General features: G+C 44.3%; 1 protein-coding gene across 2 annotated transcripts; it reads left to right on the top strand.

Moving 5' to 3' along the window:
• The first annotated feature begins 257 nt into the window (after positions 1-257).
• LOC4333623 (cytochrome P450 87A3-like) lies at positions 258-15,035 on the top strand. Of its 2 annotated transcripts, none has more exons than XM_026024329.2 (9): positions 258-761; positions 12,004-12,328; positions 12,468-12,617; positions 12,961-13,215; positions 13,392-13,481; positions 13,568-13,646; positions 13,784-13,908; positions 14,310-14,443; positions 14,695-15,035. In XM_026024329.2, exons 1-9 carry the CDS (start codon positions 505-507, stop codon positions 14,783-14,785), a joined length of 1,506 nt encoding a protein of 501 aa, XP_025880114.1. In that variant the 5' UTR covers positions 258-504; the 3' UTR covers positions 14,786-15,035. The 2 variants fall into 2 exon arrangements, with proteins under 2 accessions (XP_025880114.1, XP_015629900.1); XM_015774414.3 differs by having other exon boundaries at positions 361-761; positions 13,784-13,890.
• Positions 15,036-17,065: the final 2,030 nt, after the last annotated feature.

Raw genomic sequence — 17,065 nt, 5'->3', positions numbered from 1 at the left:
TTAATCCATTTTTTAAAAAAAAATAGCAAATACTTAATTAATCACGTGTTAATGGATCGCTCCGTTTTCCGTGTTAACTGTGCACGTTGGGAAACTGGAGTAGCGAACACAACCCATGGTGGGTCTTTTAACTGAATCGGATCGGCCGAGTTTCCAGTTCAGATGGGACCGCCGGTCTGGTCTGATCCTCGATAACCAGTGACGATCCTATATATACTTTCCTCGGGTACTCGGACCTCGGATAAATTAACCAATTCTAACTAAATTATATCATGTTAATTAGTATATAGATAAAAAAATTAGATAATTAATATGTATTGGATTCCCGATAATAAAACCAGTGTTGTGGTAGACAAGTTCATTAATACATCAACGTCAAACAACAATACTGCAGTGTTCAGCGACACAGTACCAGCAGATTTCATATCTACATATAAGCACGGCTCATCACTTTGCCATCCAACAATGTGGGCAATATAGTATATATCGAGGTGCCACAAATAAATGGAAGGTATCCATGCAGGGACGGTGACGATGGCCTGCAGCTGGCTTGTTCTCACGGCCGCCATGGCTGTGCTAGCCTCTTGGTTGATCCGTTTGGTTTCACTAAAATGGAACAGCAGCCACCCATGCAAAGCTGATGAAGGCAGCAGGCTGCCGCCAGGGTCGAGGGGCCTTCCTCTTCTCGGCGAGTCGCTCGAGTTCTTCACTTCGAGCACCTCTCTTGAGCTGCCCGTCTTCTTTAAGCGCCGTCTTAATAGGTAAATAATATGTGTTCTCTCCATTAATCTAAAATATAAGCATTTCTGACTATATATACATGATGGATGGAGTTTCAACGTCGTCTAGACAGGTAAATATACATCTTCTTCCTCCATTCCTAAACCAATATCTTCTTCCTCCATTCCAAAACCTCAGCGAAAAATGTTTAATTATATTTTAAAACAGAGAAAGTTTAATAATGCACGTAAGCATACATCACGACATCACGTACAGCTCCGCCAGTTTGTTTCCTTGGTTGAATGCAAAACTGTGCTAACATGATCAGAACGTCAATATCTTGAGCGCCCATCGACGCGAGAAAGTTGCATCACAATATCAACATCAACATGAGAAGATGAAATTATTACGTAGCTAAAAATTCGTCCACTTTTAAATGATATATCCTTAACATGGCATTCAAAGAGAGCATGTACTGCTACCGAATTGATTTTTCTGGACGACACTTTTTAGGACGCAAGTGGACCAAAACTGTTCCTCTCAGTAAAAAAAAAAAGGCCACATGCGAAAATGTATTTTTACATGCGGCTGATTAAGTGGTCCATCTACGAAAATTGACTTATTTTCCCAGGCGAGCCTCCTAAGCGACCACATACAAAAATGCATTCTTGTAGACGGGTCTCTTAAAAGCCTGTCTAAAAGTCTAACATCCCCCCTCTCTTCTCTCTTAGCATCTTCAAAATTTTCTAAGTCTCTCACCTTATCTCCTCATCTCTCATTTTTTCCTTAGCATCTCCTCTCTCTCCCCACTCATTTTATCCCCCCTCTCTCTCCAAAACATCTCCTGGCCACTAACCTCTCCTCTCTCTCCCCAACCTCTCGGGCGGCAGTAGGAGTGACGTCGGCGAGGACGAGTGGCAGCGGTGACATCGACGAGGGCTCGGCCTCCAACCGTCGTCTACCCCGCCACCTCTCCTCTCTCTCTCTGTGTGTTTCTTCTCTCCCACCAGAGGTCGCAGGGTGCTGGCCAACGGATCCATTGGCTGCAAATTCGACCGGCACGAATCTAGCGGTGGTTGCGATGGCACGCACGAGGGCTACGGCAAGCTCGGGCGGTGGCATGCTCGGCCTCGTACGGTGGAGAGCGCAGCGGTGTCGGATCGGGTGATGGGGAGGACTGCTACAGCAGTTAGGAGGTGTGGTGACAACAGATCCGATGGTGTTGAGGGCGGCAACGGTTCGGACGCGCAGCGACGGTGACGATGACAACGAGTAGTGGTGGATTGCAGTGATGACGATGAGGAGTTGTCGGGCCTCGGCGACGATGAGTGGTGGCAGATGTGGTTTTCGGGATTTTTATTTTTTTCGTGATTTTTATTTTCACATGCGGATGACATAAGCATCTATACACAAAAATCGAAATTCCGCGTGCGACTACACCAACCGCATGAAAAAATAATGATTTTTACAGACACTTCAGAAAAGATGATCGGTCCAACTATATAAAAAAATAGGTTTTAATCGCATGAAAAAAATAGATTTTTAAGTAGTGTACATAAGTGGACATGAGCATTTCGTGAAGGACAAGACGGCGACCACCAGCGCGTGAGCAGGTAGATGTAGGCCGACCCCACACGTACCATGCACATGTCGTTAGCTTGGCCGAGAATGTCCATTCCCTGTACGTCGTGTACAAGGGACATGTATGGCACGGTCGCTCTCGTCACGGGATTATTTGCGCCCGCTGCGCAAGAAGACGGAGAGATGGAGAGGCAGGAGGAGGGGGAGAAGAGAACCGACATACGGGCATTAATTTTTATCGCAAGCCAACGAAGGATGGGGTAAATTAGTATTAGGCAGATGAATTTTGTTCGGACATGTTTTTTCCCAATAAATATAATAGTTGAGTGGTTTATATTATATACTATATGAGACCCGTGCTTTGCTGTAGGAGTTTAATAATATACTTCTTCCGTTTCACAGTGTAAGTCATTATAGCATTTCCCACATTCATATCGATGTTAATGTGAGAAATGCTAAAATGACTTACATTGTGAAATGAGGGAATAATAGTAATAGTAGAAATAGCGTGTAACATAGCTAGACAACGTAAGGTTATAGAATTTTTGATCGATCATTTCAAAAGGCTATAAACCACTTAAATTGATGTGATTTATGATAATTTAAATAGTATACAGTAAAAGTAAAATAAGGTGATGTATTTTTATAAGAGAAAAAAAGGAATAATTTGGACTATAGATTAATCAACTAAGGGCTAGAAACAATTAAAGTGACGTGGTTTAATGAGAGCGTATAGAAAACATTAATTAAGTGGGGATAAAGTATATATGATATTCTAGAAAATGATAGAGAGATATATGTTAAAATATTACTCCCTACATCCAAAAATATAACAAATTTTAGCCATCAAGATTTGTCCGAAAAAATAACAACTTCTCCACCAACATTCTCTTCCCAACCTGTCGGTGATATGGGCCCGGGGATATCATGTTTAGAGGGAGGAGGCCGCCCCAAACCCACGTGGCGTCCCTAGAGGAGGGTGGCGCTCGGGAGGAGCGGCGGCCGCCCCCTCAGCTTAGGGTATCGAATTTGGAGCAAGGAGGCTGCCCCCTAACCCACGTGGCACTCCCCTGAGGGGGTGGCGCCCGGGGTGGAGTGGCACCTGCCCCCTTCTTGCTTGGGAGTCGGGCCCGTCCCGATCAAGACTAGAGGGAGGAGGCTGCCCCAGGCGGCACGTGGCCCTCCACCGAGGGGGGATCGGGCCCGAGGTAGGGCGGCGGCCGCCCTCTCCTGTGACTAGGGGTCGAGCTCCCCCGACCCCCTCTCTAGGTCACCACGTGCGATGGGTTATGTGGCTGCCTCCAGGCGGACCTGTCCCAATCAAGACTAGAAGGAGGAGGCTGCCCCAGGCGCCACGTGGCCCTCCCCTGAGGGGGGATCGGGCCCGAGGTAGGGCGGCAGCCGCCCCGTCCTGTGACTAGGGGTCGGGCTCCCTCGACCACCTCTCTAGGTCGCCACGTGCGATGGGTTAGATGGCCGCCTCCAGGCGCTCACCTACCCGCTTTTATGGCGATCTGAGCGGTTGCGCCACGCCGCATTTAATGTGGCGTGCAGTGCACTCAACCGATCTGTGATAGGTCCGTGACCGGTCGAACGACCGATGGGACGGCGGCTGTGTACCCTCGCCCAGTCAATTTGTCAGGCAGCGTGCGGCGTGCTCCGTCCCGTCCCATCATAACAATGAGGGACTTCACAGCCTCTTACCCCGGTCAGAGCTGGTCCAACCACTCTAAACTGACCCGGGCTCCCGTTTCCTGGTGCGAACGAGAACCCGGAAGTGCTCATCCATTGAATGGCGAATGACAAGGGCGCCCTACATGATTTGATGGGCCCCGCGCAGTAGCTGACGTGCAGATAGCTTCTTGGCTAAGGCACAAGACATGTAATTAATATAGAGAATATTTTCCCTTCTCCCTAGGTAGCACTCGCAGCACATGTGGTATCTCCTTAGAGTATAAAAGGAGGACCATACCTAGCGGGAAGGGGGATCGAACTCTGGATCCCCGAGCCAAAGCTTCTCTAACCCTAGGTTGTACATCGGAGATTCAGAGGCTTTCCAAGCATAGAAGAATCATCATACACACAGGAGTAGGGTATTACGCTTCATAGCAGCCCGAACCTGTATAAATCCCTTGTGTCTTTTGTCTCAAAAACCTCGGATCTCACCCGCTGCCCCTGGCCGAACTCAAAAAAGGGGGGCCTCACGGTTCCCTGGTGGAGGAGATCACCCTCCGACATCTGGCGCGCTAGGTAGGGGGCGCGTTCGTGATTTTTGAGGTTCTTTCGAGCGCTGGCATGATAAGCATCGCGCCGCCAATGCAGGGGAAAGCGCAGCCTCCTCAAGAGTGCCGTGCCACCCCAGGCAGGCGGCTAGGCCCCCCGCCTCTTCACCGGGTAAGGCTGGCGGCCAGGTCTTTATGGCGAGTCTTCGGAATGTCCAATGACCCCCAAAAGTTTCGGCCCAGCCTCACCGAAAGGTACCACGGTAGCGTCAACACCTCCGAGTCCCTCTAGAACCACACGACGATCATAGAGGCGGCGTGGGGTGATGACCGGGTCAAGGCAAATTTCTTCCCCATGGCCCTCTAGGGCCAAGCGCGGGGATCACTCATGAACCTGCCACCCGCCTTGGTCTACTCCTGGGAGGGCTCTTGCAGTTGAGCTCCGGGTGCCGTCGAAGCCCGGGACCCCCTGTGCTGGCTCTTTCGTAACGGCTAGCTTTGGTCCCGCCGGCTGCCTACAGTGCCCGGCCCGGCTCAACTGATCGTCCTTTCAAGCTTCAAGCTTCCCAAAATGGTTAGGAACACATGGTGGGAGGCCCTTTTTGAGCTAAAGGTTTGAAAGGTCGCGACATGCAAGCAAGGTTTGTGTTTGCTTCATTCATACAAGCGATTCTTTGCTATAAGTGTGGGGGCTATGATTCCTAGTTCTATCCTAGCCCTGCGTCGAGCTCTGGGCGCCGTTGACGCCCGGGGCCCCCTGTGCTGGCTCTTCCGTAGCGGCTGGCTTTGGCCCCGCCGGCTGGCTACAGCGCCCAGCTTGGCTTGATCGTGGGTAAAGATTGTTGGCTATGGAAAATTTAGTCCTCGCACTCGCGCGAAGATAATCATTTGCATAGAATTATTGTTGCTTATATTTATTTCTCTCCCATCTCTTCCTCGCGGTCCCGCAGTACCCATGTGTCGCGCGCTCGTTTGCCCCCCTTGGTAACAAAAAGTTTGTATTCGCTTCATCCATTCAAACGATTCTTTGCTAAAAGCGTGGGGGCTACGATTCCTAGCTCTATCCTAGCCCTGCATTGAGCTCTAGACGCCGTCGACGCCCGGGGCCCCCTATGCTGGCTCTTCCGTAGCAGCTGGCTCTGGCCCCGCCGGCTAGCTATAGCGCCCAGCTTGGCTTTATCGCGGGTGAAGATTGCTGGCTATGGAAAGTTCAGTCCTCACACTCACGCGAAAATAATCGTTTGAATAGATGAAATAGAACACGAACAGAGGTTAACAAAAGGCAGGGGCAAGTGAGGTACGCGGCGTAAGGTCACGGGCCCGAGAGAATCTAACAACATTTGCTGTGTATATAAAGGAAATAAGTTCACGGCCTAAGGTACGGGCTAAATTCCTGAGCCCACGGCACCTCGGAAACCGGGAAGGAAGTGGGAAGTAAGGCTGGCGTGTGAACGTGGCTAAACTCCCACCGCCCAACTCCCAGGATGATAGAACAGAAGACCGGGACCACATATCATTAGACTAGGAGAGTGGCGTCAACCCTGGCCACCTAGGGAAGGTTTTGGTCAGGGCTAACGCCGGGGGCTACTGTCGGTGATATGGGCCCAGGGGTATCATGTTTAGAGGGAGGAGGCCGCCCCCAAACCCACCTGGCGTCCTTAGAGGAGGGTGGCGCCCGGGAGGAGCGGCGGCAGCCCCCTCAGCTTAGGGTACCGAATTTCGAGCGAGGAGGCTGCCCCCTAACCCACGTGGCACTGGGTTAGCGCCCGGGGTGGAGTGGCGGCTGCCCCCTTCTTGCTTGGGGGTCGGGCCCGTCCCGATCAAGACTAGAGCGAGGAGGTGGGCCCAGGCACCACGTGGCCCTCCCTCGAGGGGGGATCGGGCCCGAGGTAGGGCGGCGGCCGCCCCCTCGTGTGACTAGGGGTCGGGCTCCCCCGACCCCCTCTCTAGGTTGCCACATGCGATGGGTTAGGTGGCCGCCTCCAGGCGGGCCCGTCCCGATGAAGACTAGAGGGAGGAGGCTGCCCCAGGCGCCACGTGGCCCTCCGCCGAGGGGGCATCGGGCCCGAGGTAGGGCGGTGGCCGCCCCCTCCTGTGACTAGGGGTCGGGCTCCCTCGACCACCTCTGTAGGTCGCCACGTGCGATGGGTTAGATGGCTGCCTCCAGGCGCTCACCTACCCGCTTTTATGGCGACCTGAGCGGTTGCGCCACGCCGTATTTAATGTGGCGTGCAGTGCACTCAACCGATCTGTGACCGATCTGTGACAGGTCCATGACCGGTCGAATGACCGATGGGACGGCAGCTGTATTCCCTCGCCCTGTCAGTTTGTCAGGCGGCGTGCGGCGTGCTCCGTCCTGTCCCATCACAATAATGAGGGACTTCACATCCTCTTACCCCGGTCAGAGCTGGTCCAACCACTCTAAACTGACCCCGGGCTTCCGTTTTCTGGTGCGAACGAGAACCCGAAAGTCCTCATCCATTGAATGGCAAATGACAAGGGCGCCCTACATGATTTGATGGGCCCCGCGCAGTAGCTGATGTGCAGATAGCTTCTTGGCTAAGGCACAAGACATATAGTTAATATAGAGAATATTTTCCCTTCTCCCTAGGTAGCACTCGCAGCACATGTGTATCCCCTTAGAGTATAAAAGGAGGACCATACCTAGCGGGAAGGGGGATCGAACTCTGGATCCCCGAGCCAAAGCTTCTCTAACCCTAGCTTGTACATCGGAAATTCAAAGGCTTTGCAAGCAGAGAAGAATCATCATACACACAGGAGTAGGGTATTACGCTTCATAGCGGCCCGAACCTATATAAATCCCTTGTGTCTCTTTTGTCTCAAAAACCTCGAATCTCACCCGCTGCCCCCCGCCGAACTCAAAAAAGGGGGGCCTTAAGGTTCCCTGGTGGAGGAGATCACCCTCCATCATTCACTTCTACCTACTTTTGGAAATGATTGAAAACAGATGATTATATTGTGGACGGAGGTAGTATTGAAAATCAAAACCTAGTTTTGGAAATGAATAAAACTGAAGTGGTGTATAAAATGAAACAAGACCTCTACAAAATAATAATTGAGATATCATACCATATGGAAATGAATACCCTCCGTACACGTACCTAGTGCCCCAATAGTAGGTGTGGCACCTCCATATACAGGATAAGCGCATGTTCAATGGTAGAGACGAGTATGGTCTCTTAAACAGTATAAGATTATTTAGAGAATGTGTCTTTACAATAGTTGAGACGATAAAGGCTCTAATCATTAACTCAAAAAATATTCCTTTTGTTAATATTCTTTTCTTCTTTTTACCCTCATGCAACCATATTTCCATATTGTAGTGATTAAGAGTCGTTGTTAAGCCATTGTTATGCATGACAACGATGTTTTGTCTCTCCTGTTTCTCTTTCTTCCATGTTAACAAGTATTCCTAATTAGCAACGCTAAGAGACCACTATTGACAACCATTGTACATGCCCTAAGTCTGGATCGTGTTGGTACGGGGCATGGTTTATAATTATAGAAGTGTGCCGATAACTTTTTAAAGTGGAGTATGTTACGTAGGAGTAGATCTCTTCCTCCCTGCACTGATCCACCCTACCCCTTAAAACTCACTCATCGTTTTCATATCCCTAAAATTTACCCGATCCCTTTTATACTCCTGAAATTTCAACTTGATCCCTTCCATGCTCCTACCGTTATATTTTCCCTCATTTCACTGTTACGTTTGGTTGCAAATGTCTATTTTGTCCTTGATGTTTTAGGTTTGAATCTAAGCTTAAAAAATGATTGAAAATTTTGTTTGAGTACATAGTATGTGCATTTATGAAACTAATGAAACTAAATAATTAGTGTATAAAATTTTGGCATAAATTTTGAAAATAAAAAATATAATAAATTAAAATTTTTATTTGAAATTTTAATAGGACAATGGATTTTTTTACGGGAGCATTCATAAAAAAGTTATTGTGAGCATTGGTAGTCCTATCTTTGTATGAATGCTCCTTATTTTTTATGACTTTTTGAAAAAATTAAATACATATTTTTATTTCATTATCTAAAATAATTTTTGCGAGAAATAATGCATCGCACAACAAACTCATAATAATAGTCTCATGCGACAAACTTTTATATTTTTAATAATGTAATTCATAAATTTCTATGTTCATCGAAAGGGTAAAATTGTCATTATTATAGAGATTAGACGGTCAACTAACGTTCAACTGACGGGAGGGGTATGGAAGGGATCAAAATCAGGGGCATAAAAGGGATTAACTAAAATTGTAGGGGTATGCAAGGGATTTTATCTTTAAAATATATTTGGGTATGCAAGGGATTTTATCTTTGAATATGTTTGGGTATCTCATAAGCCCAAACTGGTTCCAATATGCTTTTAACGCTTCATGACGGAATAGCTTTAATTTTTTCGATTTTGCTATATCTCACTTGAAAGATTTTTTCTTATCTCTCACTCGATTTTCTCACTCAAATTTACAGTGCATTTTCTTGTAAGTTACAGTGTAATTTATGAAACTTACACCGTAACTTTTGTAAGTTACACTGTAATTTTTTAATCTTCGCATGTAAATTTTAAATTTTGTATTGGATTTGGTCTTTTTCTTGAGGATATGGTAATTTAGTGTCCATTATGGTGTTTCTTAATTGTTTTTTGCTTTTTATTATATCTATCGGATTTTAATCCAAAGATTAAAAATCTGTGTGATACGATCATAAAAATCTTTTGAAAGATGTATAGGTACTCCCTAATTTTTTTAAGCTGCATTTTTAAGCTCCAACCCTAAAATATTCTTGGAGTTGGATTTGAAACTATATTAAGGTTAGTAGTGTAGACATCCTTTTCATACTTCAGGCTCGTCAACACTCTATTATTTTAGGGTTGAAGCCATGCCAAACAGGACCAACATTAAGTTGTTGATGAGCAACCCGGCCTGACCATGCTAGGATTGGGCCCTAAATATAAATTAGGAACAAGTTCAATTAGGTCCCTTAAACTTGACAGCGAGTTCAAATTTCATTCTTGAACCGTAATATCAGATATAGCGGTCCCTCAATTGTTAAAACCGATGTAATATAAGGTCCAAGGCAGTTTGGATGGCCGTTTCAGCTGACGTGACGCTTACATGGCTAATTTGACTCGGTTTTCATATGACATAGTACATGAACCAAAATTGAACAATTTAAAAATTAAAACAAAATATATAGGTTCATATGTTCAAACAATAAGATTAAAAAATAGTGGAAGCTACATGCCAGTGGGCCCCACTTCCTTCCCCTCATCCTCTCTCTTCTTTATCCCCTCCCGTTCTCCTTCTTCCCTCTCCCCTTTCTCCTTCTCTAAATGCGGCAGGTGGCACATGGCTGAGGTGGCGGGCAGTGGTGGTTGCTGTGCGCGACCTATGATGACCAAGGAGGGGCCTTCACTAGACTTGAGCAGCAATGGAGGAGAGGCCTTCGGTGGACCTGGGGCGGTAGGTGCACTGGTCGATGGCGAACCCGATGACGCTGTCCATGGCCACAACGCCGCGGAGGGAAGGGAGCAGCGGGAGATGGCCTTGAGAACCATGGATCCACGTCGGGTGGACACCCCGTGCCGGCATCCGTCGTCACCGCCGTGGTGGCAGCATCGGCAGGCACGACGTGGAAGACGATGCCCCTGGTGACGCTGCCGAGCACGGAGAGAGCCTTGAGGTTGGTGAGGCCCTGTTGCGGTGGCACAGCCCCATTTGTAAGGAGTGGCACCGATCTGAATCCAGTGAACTCAACTCACCAGTGCGCGGCTGGTGTGGGCAACCGGCGAGGAGGGGCCTTCGGTGGACCTGACTGGTGTGCGGCCGACGAACAGCTCCAGGACATCCCGCTCTGTCTGCTGCCTCGCAGCATTGCTAGGATTTGTGCTGATCTGCTCCATTCTGTCTCGTCTGCACCATCGCCGAGATTTGGAGGCCCCCGTTAGCTCTCGGCAGCTCATCTCTGTCACCAACATGCGTCGTCCATCAGCAGGATCGCTGCGTCCCGCCTTCCACACCTTCTCTACCCAGGTCACTGTTGGCATCAGCCTCCATGGCTTCGGCGCCCCCAACTTTGCTGCTTTTCCTCCACCGTGCTGTCCTGTTCGGATCTCGGTTACCGGTATTTGCTCCCGCCGGCCTCGTCCCCTTCGCCGCACCTCCGGGCTCTACCTGGGACGTTGGCTGCCTTCTCGCTATCCCTTGTCGTTGTTGGACCTGACCGCAGCCGCCATCGACCAGGGGGACCACCCCCACCGCCTGACTCCTCCGGGTGCCACGACTCCGCCTGGATAGGTCGGCCTCATCCTCCTGCCGCAGCTGCTGGATTCCCCTGTTGAGGCCGCTGGCTCTGCTACGAGGGAAAGGCATTGACATATGGGCCCTTCTTTTTAATTTTTAAATTATTAAATTTTGCTTCATATGTCACATCAATGCCACGTCAGAAAAAGATCGAGTCAATAGACGCCACGTGAGTTAAAACCGCTGTCCAAACCGCCATGGGACCTATATTGCACCGGTTTTGAGGGACTTGAAATGAACTTATTCCTATCAATTATCATGAGTATTTAAGGTTATGGGCTTTCAGGTTTTTGGTTGGCCTTTCCAAAAAAACAACCCATGTTTTAACGGAGATTCCTAGTTGGCGCGTGTGCACCGGCAACACGCACGCGGCCCAACCTCCCAGGCCATCGCTTGCTTTTGCTTTTTTCGCCATTTTCACCCCGGGGAGGCCACGTGTCATTAGCGCGGAATAAAAACACGATTAACGCTGTGATTAGCGTCATAACTAGTTTTGATTTCTTGGTAATTTTTCGTGTCCTAATTTTTTTCAAGTAAAAGATTAAATACAGATCTACACGGAAAGTCAAATTTTAAAAACTTTCAATCTAGATTTAAAAACTTTTTAACTTGAAATTTGAATTTTTTATGTCAAAATTTGAAAACTTTCAACTTCTCATCTCAAATTTTAAAAACTTTCAACTAGGGTTTGAAAACTTTCAACTCGAGACTTGAAAACTTTCAACTCGAGATTTTAAAAACTTTCAACTCGGGATTGAAAACTTTCAACTCGGAATTAAAATCTTTCAACTTGGGATTGAAAAACTTCCATCTAAAGATTCGAAAACTTTCAAGTTCAAATTTGAAAATTTTGAAAACTTTCAACTTGAGATTTAAAAATTTTCAACTCGAGATCGAAAACTTTCAAATCCAGATTTGAAAAATTTCAAGTCATGATTAAAAACTTGCTAGTTGGCGCGAAAAAAAAAAGAATCAGAAAAGGAGAAAAAAATCGCAAAAAAGGGAAATACACCCGGGAAAAAAGAAAAAAACGAAAAAAAAGGAGGGGATACGACGTGGTGGGGGCTGCGCGTGGGCCGTGGGCCGGAGTTACACGCTAATTAGCTCCCGCGTGTTTTAACACTACTACTCAACTTCATCTCTCTCAGGTACGGTCCAGTTTTCAGGACGAACATGGTCGGGCAAGACCTGATCGTGTGTCTCGATCCGGAGGTGAACAGCTTCGTGTTCCAGCAAGAGGAAAGGCTCTTCCAGTGCTGGTACCCTGATTCGTTCATGCGGATCATCGGCGCCGACAACATCATCACGACGCTCGGGTCGTCGCACAAGTACATCAGGAATCTGATCCTTCGGTTGTTCGGCCCTGAAAACCTCAGGCGTGCGATGCTCCAGGACGTGCACAGAACGGCTCAGGCCAGCCTGCTCTCCTGGCTCGATCGACCGAGCATCGAACTCAAGGATGCAGTCTCAAGCGTATGTCTGATGGAATGGCTATTACGGATTCACCCCCTTTAATTTTTTGCGATTGCGAATATTTCAGTTGAAGTTTTTCTCTTCTTTTTCAGCTATGTGTGAATTAACTCTGACTAGAGAAAATTTGAGTATGTTCCAGATGATATTCAGCGTCACAGCCAAGAAGTTAATTAGCTATGACTCCTTGGCCTCAGATGGAAAGATGTGGAAACAATTTGATGCTTTCATTCGAGGTCTACTGGCATTTCCAATTGGCATTCCTGGCACCGCATTCTACAAATGTATGCAGGTAAATATCTACTAGTATATGGTGATAGATGGTTCAGCTACATGCATGTTAACAAAAAGGATACAAAACATAGCTGGTAATTGGCAGAAATAAATCAACTTGCAGAGGAGAAATAAATAGAGGAATTTAGCCGCTAAGTTATAGCATAATTATATATCCACTTATTATTGGTAAAAAAATATATCCACTTATCGATACAGAGGCCGGAATCCATTACCTTAAAAAAAAGTTATCGCACAGTTTTCTACTCTCTTCAAAGTTGACAATAGTGTCCTATATATATATATATCAATTTGTAATCTTAAAAGGAGATCCCACATGGAGATGGATTCAATTCTTGCAGGGGCGAAAGAATATCATGAAGATGCTGAAAGAATTGATTGATGAGAGGAAGGAGGCATCAGGGCGACGGGGAAGCATTGACTTCATTGATGTGCTGCTCGAGGAGCTGAACGAGGAGAAGCCTTTAATCAGTGAGAACGTTGCGCTGGATTTGATCTTCTTGCTGCTATTTGCCAGCTTCGAGACCACGGCATCCGCTATAACCGCAGTGGTCAGATTTCTAACGGATAATCCCGAGGCATTGCAAGAATTAGCAGTAAGTACAAGTCATAAACTTCTTTTACAGTAGATATATTTCCATCATTTTCAAACAGTAGTGATGTTTAGGGTTCATTATTAATTAAATTACTAGTTTAGGCCAGCATATTGTTACATGCAAATAATTCAGGATACATTTTGTTGAACAAAATGAGATTGATTTGTTGTTTACAGGAGGAGCATGATAACATTCAGAAAAGAAGGGTCGACCTGAACTCTGAAATCACATGGGAGGAATACAAATCTATGAAATTTACATCTCATGTATATGACTTAAAATTCCTGAAGCATTATTTATATAAAAGATCAGCCATCCTCGCGCACACCCTCATCTCCTTAATTATTCGTAGGTTATACATGAAGCTTTAAGGCTTGCTAACATTGCTCCAGTGATGTTTAGAAAAGCCACAGAGGATGTTCATATAAAAGGTAAAAAAACCATTATTATTATTAACAAGAACTTGTACAAGAGATACATAACAGAAGTATGCATAGAGTACCAATTTGCAAAAAAAAAACCATTTTATAATATCTTCTTCTGAAATATGTTTGTCTAATATGTGCAGGTTTTTTTATCCCAAAAGGATCTAAAATTATGATTTGTCCTTCCACGGTTCACCTAAACCCTATGATTTATAAGGATCCAAATATATTCAATCCTTGGAGATGGAAGGTTTGTAAAATTCATAACGTATGTTCTATCATGTTTCATAACTAACCATGCATCTATATATACACTAAAATTTATATGTAATTTTTTCTGTAGCTTGTACTGTCCGTTTAAAAATATAGGGCGTATGTATTTTTACCACAAATTTCTTACACTATTTTTCTTACATTTACAATGTCAGTCATAAGAAAGTACGTTTGAACATCAATCCATAAATATCATTTTTATGGCAATACCTAGATATTATTGAATTAGTTGGTCAATACTCAAAATTGAACAGTCAAGTGAGTAGTGTATATATGTATGTATTTTTTTTCTATGTCATATAGTAAAAAAAACAATATTGAGAAATCTGGAGTGACTTGTATAGCATTATGCCATCTATAAGTTCTCATTTGTAATATGCATACTGCTCTGTACAGGATACTGCTGAACCAACCGGTGGTGCCTCCAAGGATTTCATGGCCTTTGGAGGGGGACTGCGCTTGTGTGTTGGTGCAGATTTCGCTAAGCTGCAGACGGCGATCTTCCTCCACTGCTTAGTCACCAAGTATAGGTAAACCTACTTGTACTCATCTACGGTACCTCAGTATTGAGATATACTTTTGTAAAGATTTACTTAGTTCAAAATCCATCAGAGAACTTCGATCGAGATCATTTAAATTTCATCGGTATTAAAAGATGTACTGTTTTGAAAAAACAAATTCTGTTATACAAGTAATGAATACATTAAAGATTGACATCTATAGTTGTTTTTCTACTATGTTTAACTCTGTTAAAAAATGATCTTTGGTTTATGCTTTGCAGATGGAAAGCGATCAAGGGAGGAACAATGGTGCTTGGTCCAGGACTACGATTCCCTGAAGGTTTTCACATCCAACTTTTCCCAAAACCTTGAAGTACCGGGGCCAGATACTTCTAGCCCCTACACAATATATGTAGCTCAGAAGCAACGTTTGAGATCTATATTGTTGATGATTGGTACTTCGATGTAATTTCCATTAATTTTCTGCTGTTCCCATTAGTTCACTGCTGAATGAGCTATGCTTATTCTTCACTTTGCCATAAATGTTGTGTGATGTCCAAATATCACAAATAAATGTAGATATGTTTGAGTCCTCTTAAGTAAAAATAATTTGCGAATAGTATGTTACTATAGTTCATTATATTCTTCACCTGTAAGCATGCCTCTCAAAGCATACCAGATGGGCTCTTCCTTTTTGGCTCCAAAATCAGGGTACTTACAGAGAGCCTTCCATTTCAAATCAAACTCACTTTTTCGCAGCGTACTCTAGTGGGCTCCCCAAATCTCTCCCAAATTTTCTTTTATAAAGAGTAAATTGCACCATGCATGCACTACAAGAAATGACATTCTACGACGAAAATCCCATATATAAAAAAAATCATAGATTAATGATGAGTTTCATTTGTCGATAATGTCACAAAGACTAGTACGTAGCATCGTCCAGTCGTTGTTATGATGAATTTAAAACGAACCATAAAAAAATATATCATGACACCAAATCAAAATGTCACAAACAAGGCATCTTTGTCCAAAAAAAAACAGTATGGGTGGTACGCAATGATGAAGTTGTACAACTAGGGATAAAAATGAAGTGGATATGGATGGATAATACTCATACCATATTTTATTTTTCTTTGTTAGATAAAAAACGAATACGAATAACTCATATACGGAAACAAATACGAATGATCTCGAATACAAATAGGATTGAATATGATCGGATATGAATACGGAAACAAATATTACTCGGAACACGAAAACCACTAACTAAACTTCTAATAGAAACAAATAACATCACGCATAATTAGCTCATGTTATATAATAAGTTTTATCATAGACTAGACGGTGCTAATTAAGTTCAACATGTACAACAGTGTTGGTATAATACATATCTAACTGATATTATAACATATAAAATATAGTATAATTTATGAAAATATTTAAATGTTTAAGTAATATTAATAGTGTGGACTAGTGTTGTGAGGTATGCTATTATTAAAATCTAAAGAGATAAGTTGAAGGTCTAGAGTTAGAAACAAATGTTGTATGTTGTCTCAGTGGATATCTGAATATTACTGTTCACTGGATATCCGAATCTGTAAAAAATTGTGATACCATATTTGTATCTGTATCCGTAAAAAAATATATGTATCCAGACTATCCGGTTCTGTATCCGTATTCTTTTTTCTCCGGGCAGGCGGACGGTTTTCGTGTCCCGAATACACTTTGTTTTCATCCCTAGGACCATAGGACGAGGAGTACGTATGTCAGCCAGGTGGAGCCACGTTAAGGGTTTTTTCTATAGACCTAATGGTGGTAAAAAACGGGTCCACCAAATTTAGGGTATGTTTGGTTAGAGGGATATCTCTATATGGGAGATAGTGATTCAGCTTTCGTGTGTGTTTAGCTAGTAGTCAAAGGTGGATAGTATGGCCTGAAGATGAAATATTCCCCTGAAATATTGGATGAGCGTATTCGGCCAAATTGGCCAGATAAGAATATCCACCTTTTCTAATCTCGATCATTAGTACTCCGTAATTGATTAGCAATATTTAATTTTTAATTAGTAACCAAATTATCAAAATTAGTATTGATTAGATATAATTATTCTATTTTATTGGTAATTAGTATAAATTATGCTTATTTAAGGGTAATTAACATATATACGCTGCAGTCCAACAGCACTCATGGGCCCGGAATGCTGAAACCCAATTTGCTCATGGTTACCATGTTGACATGCTACATGAGTAGTTAAGAGACACTACTTTAGAGGAAAAAAAATAGTAGCAAACGTAGAAAGGGAATTTGGATAATGCTAAACCTATTAGTGGTAAATAGTTAAATTTCCCCATCTAATCGGCAACCAACACTAATCCAGTGCACGTCATACCATACGAAGACGAAGGTACGTATGTCCATACTTGCTTGATTTTCTTTAGTGTCTCCCTATTTTTTTCCTGTGCAAATGTCCATGACAATGTCATGCTTGTATTTTTTTTAATATGGATTTAATCTATAATTTTGCTTTTGCAAAACATGCCAATATTTTCAATCTACAAGTTCCAGTAATGGTGCTGAGACCCAACAAATTAAGGTTGCCCAGACCCCAACAGGTCTTAGGCACATCCACTCGGGGAAAGGCCCAATCCCAAT

Source organism: Oryza sativa, chromosome 3, assembly GCF_034140825.1.
Source record: "Oryza sativa Japonica Group chromosome 3, ASM3414082v1".
In the NCBI taxonomy this organism is placed as follows: domain Eukaryota; kingdom Viridiplantae; phylum Streptophyta; class Magnoliopsida; order Poales; family Poaceae; genus Oryza; species Oryza sativa.
Note: the sequence above shows the minus strand (reverse complement) of the source record. Positions and strands in the feature narration are given on the sequence as shown.

Coding starts and splice junctions, on each gene's coding strand:
- LOC4333623 (XM_026024329.2), top strand. CDS start 505: ATGGAAGGTATCCATGCAGGGACGGTGACGATGGCCTGCAGCTGGCTT. Junction 13,647..13,783: donor AGAGGATGTTCATATAAAAG/GTAAAAAAACCA, acceptor TAATATGTGCAG/GTTTTTTTATCCCAAAAGGA. Junction 14,444..14,694: donor TGCTTAGTCACCAAGTATAG/GTAAACCTACTT, acceptor TATGCTTTGCAG/ATGGAAAGCGATCAAGGGAG.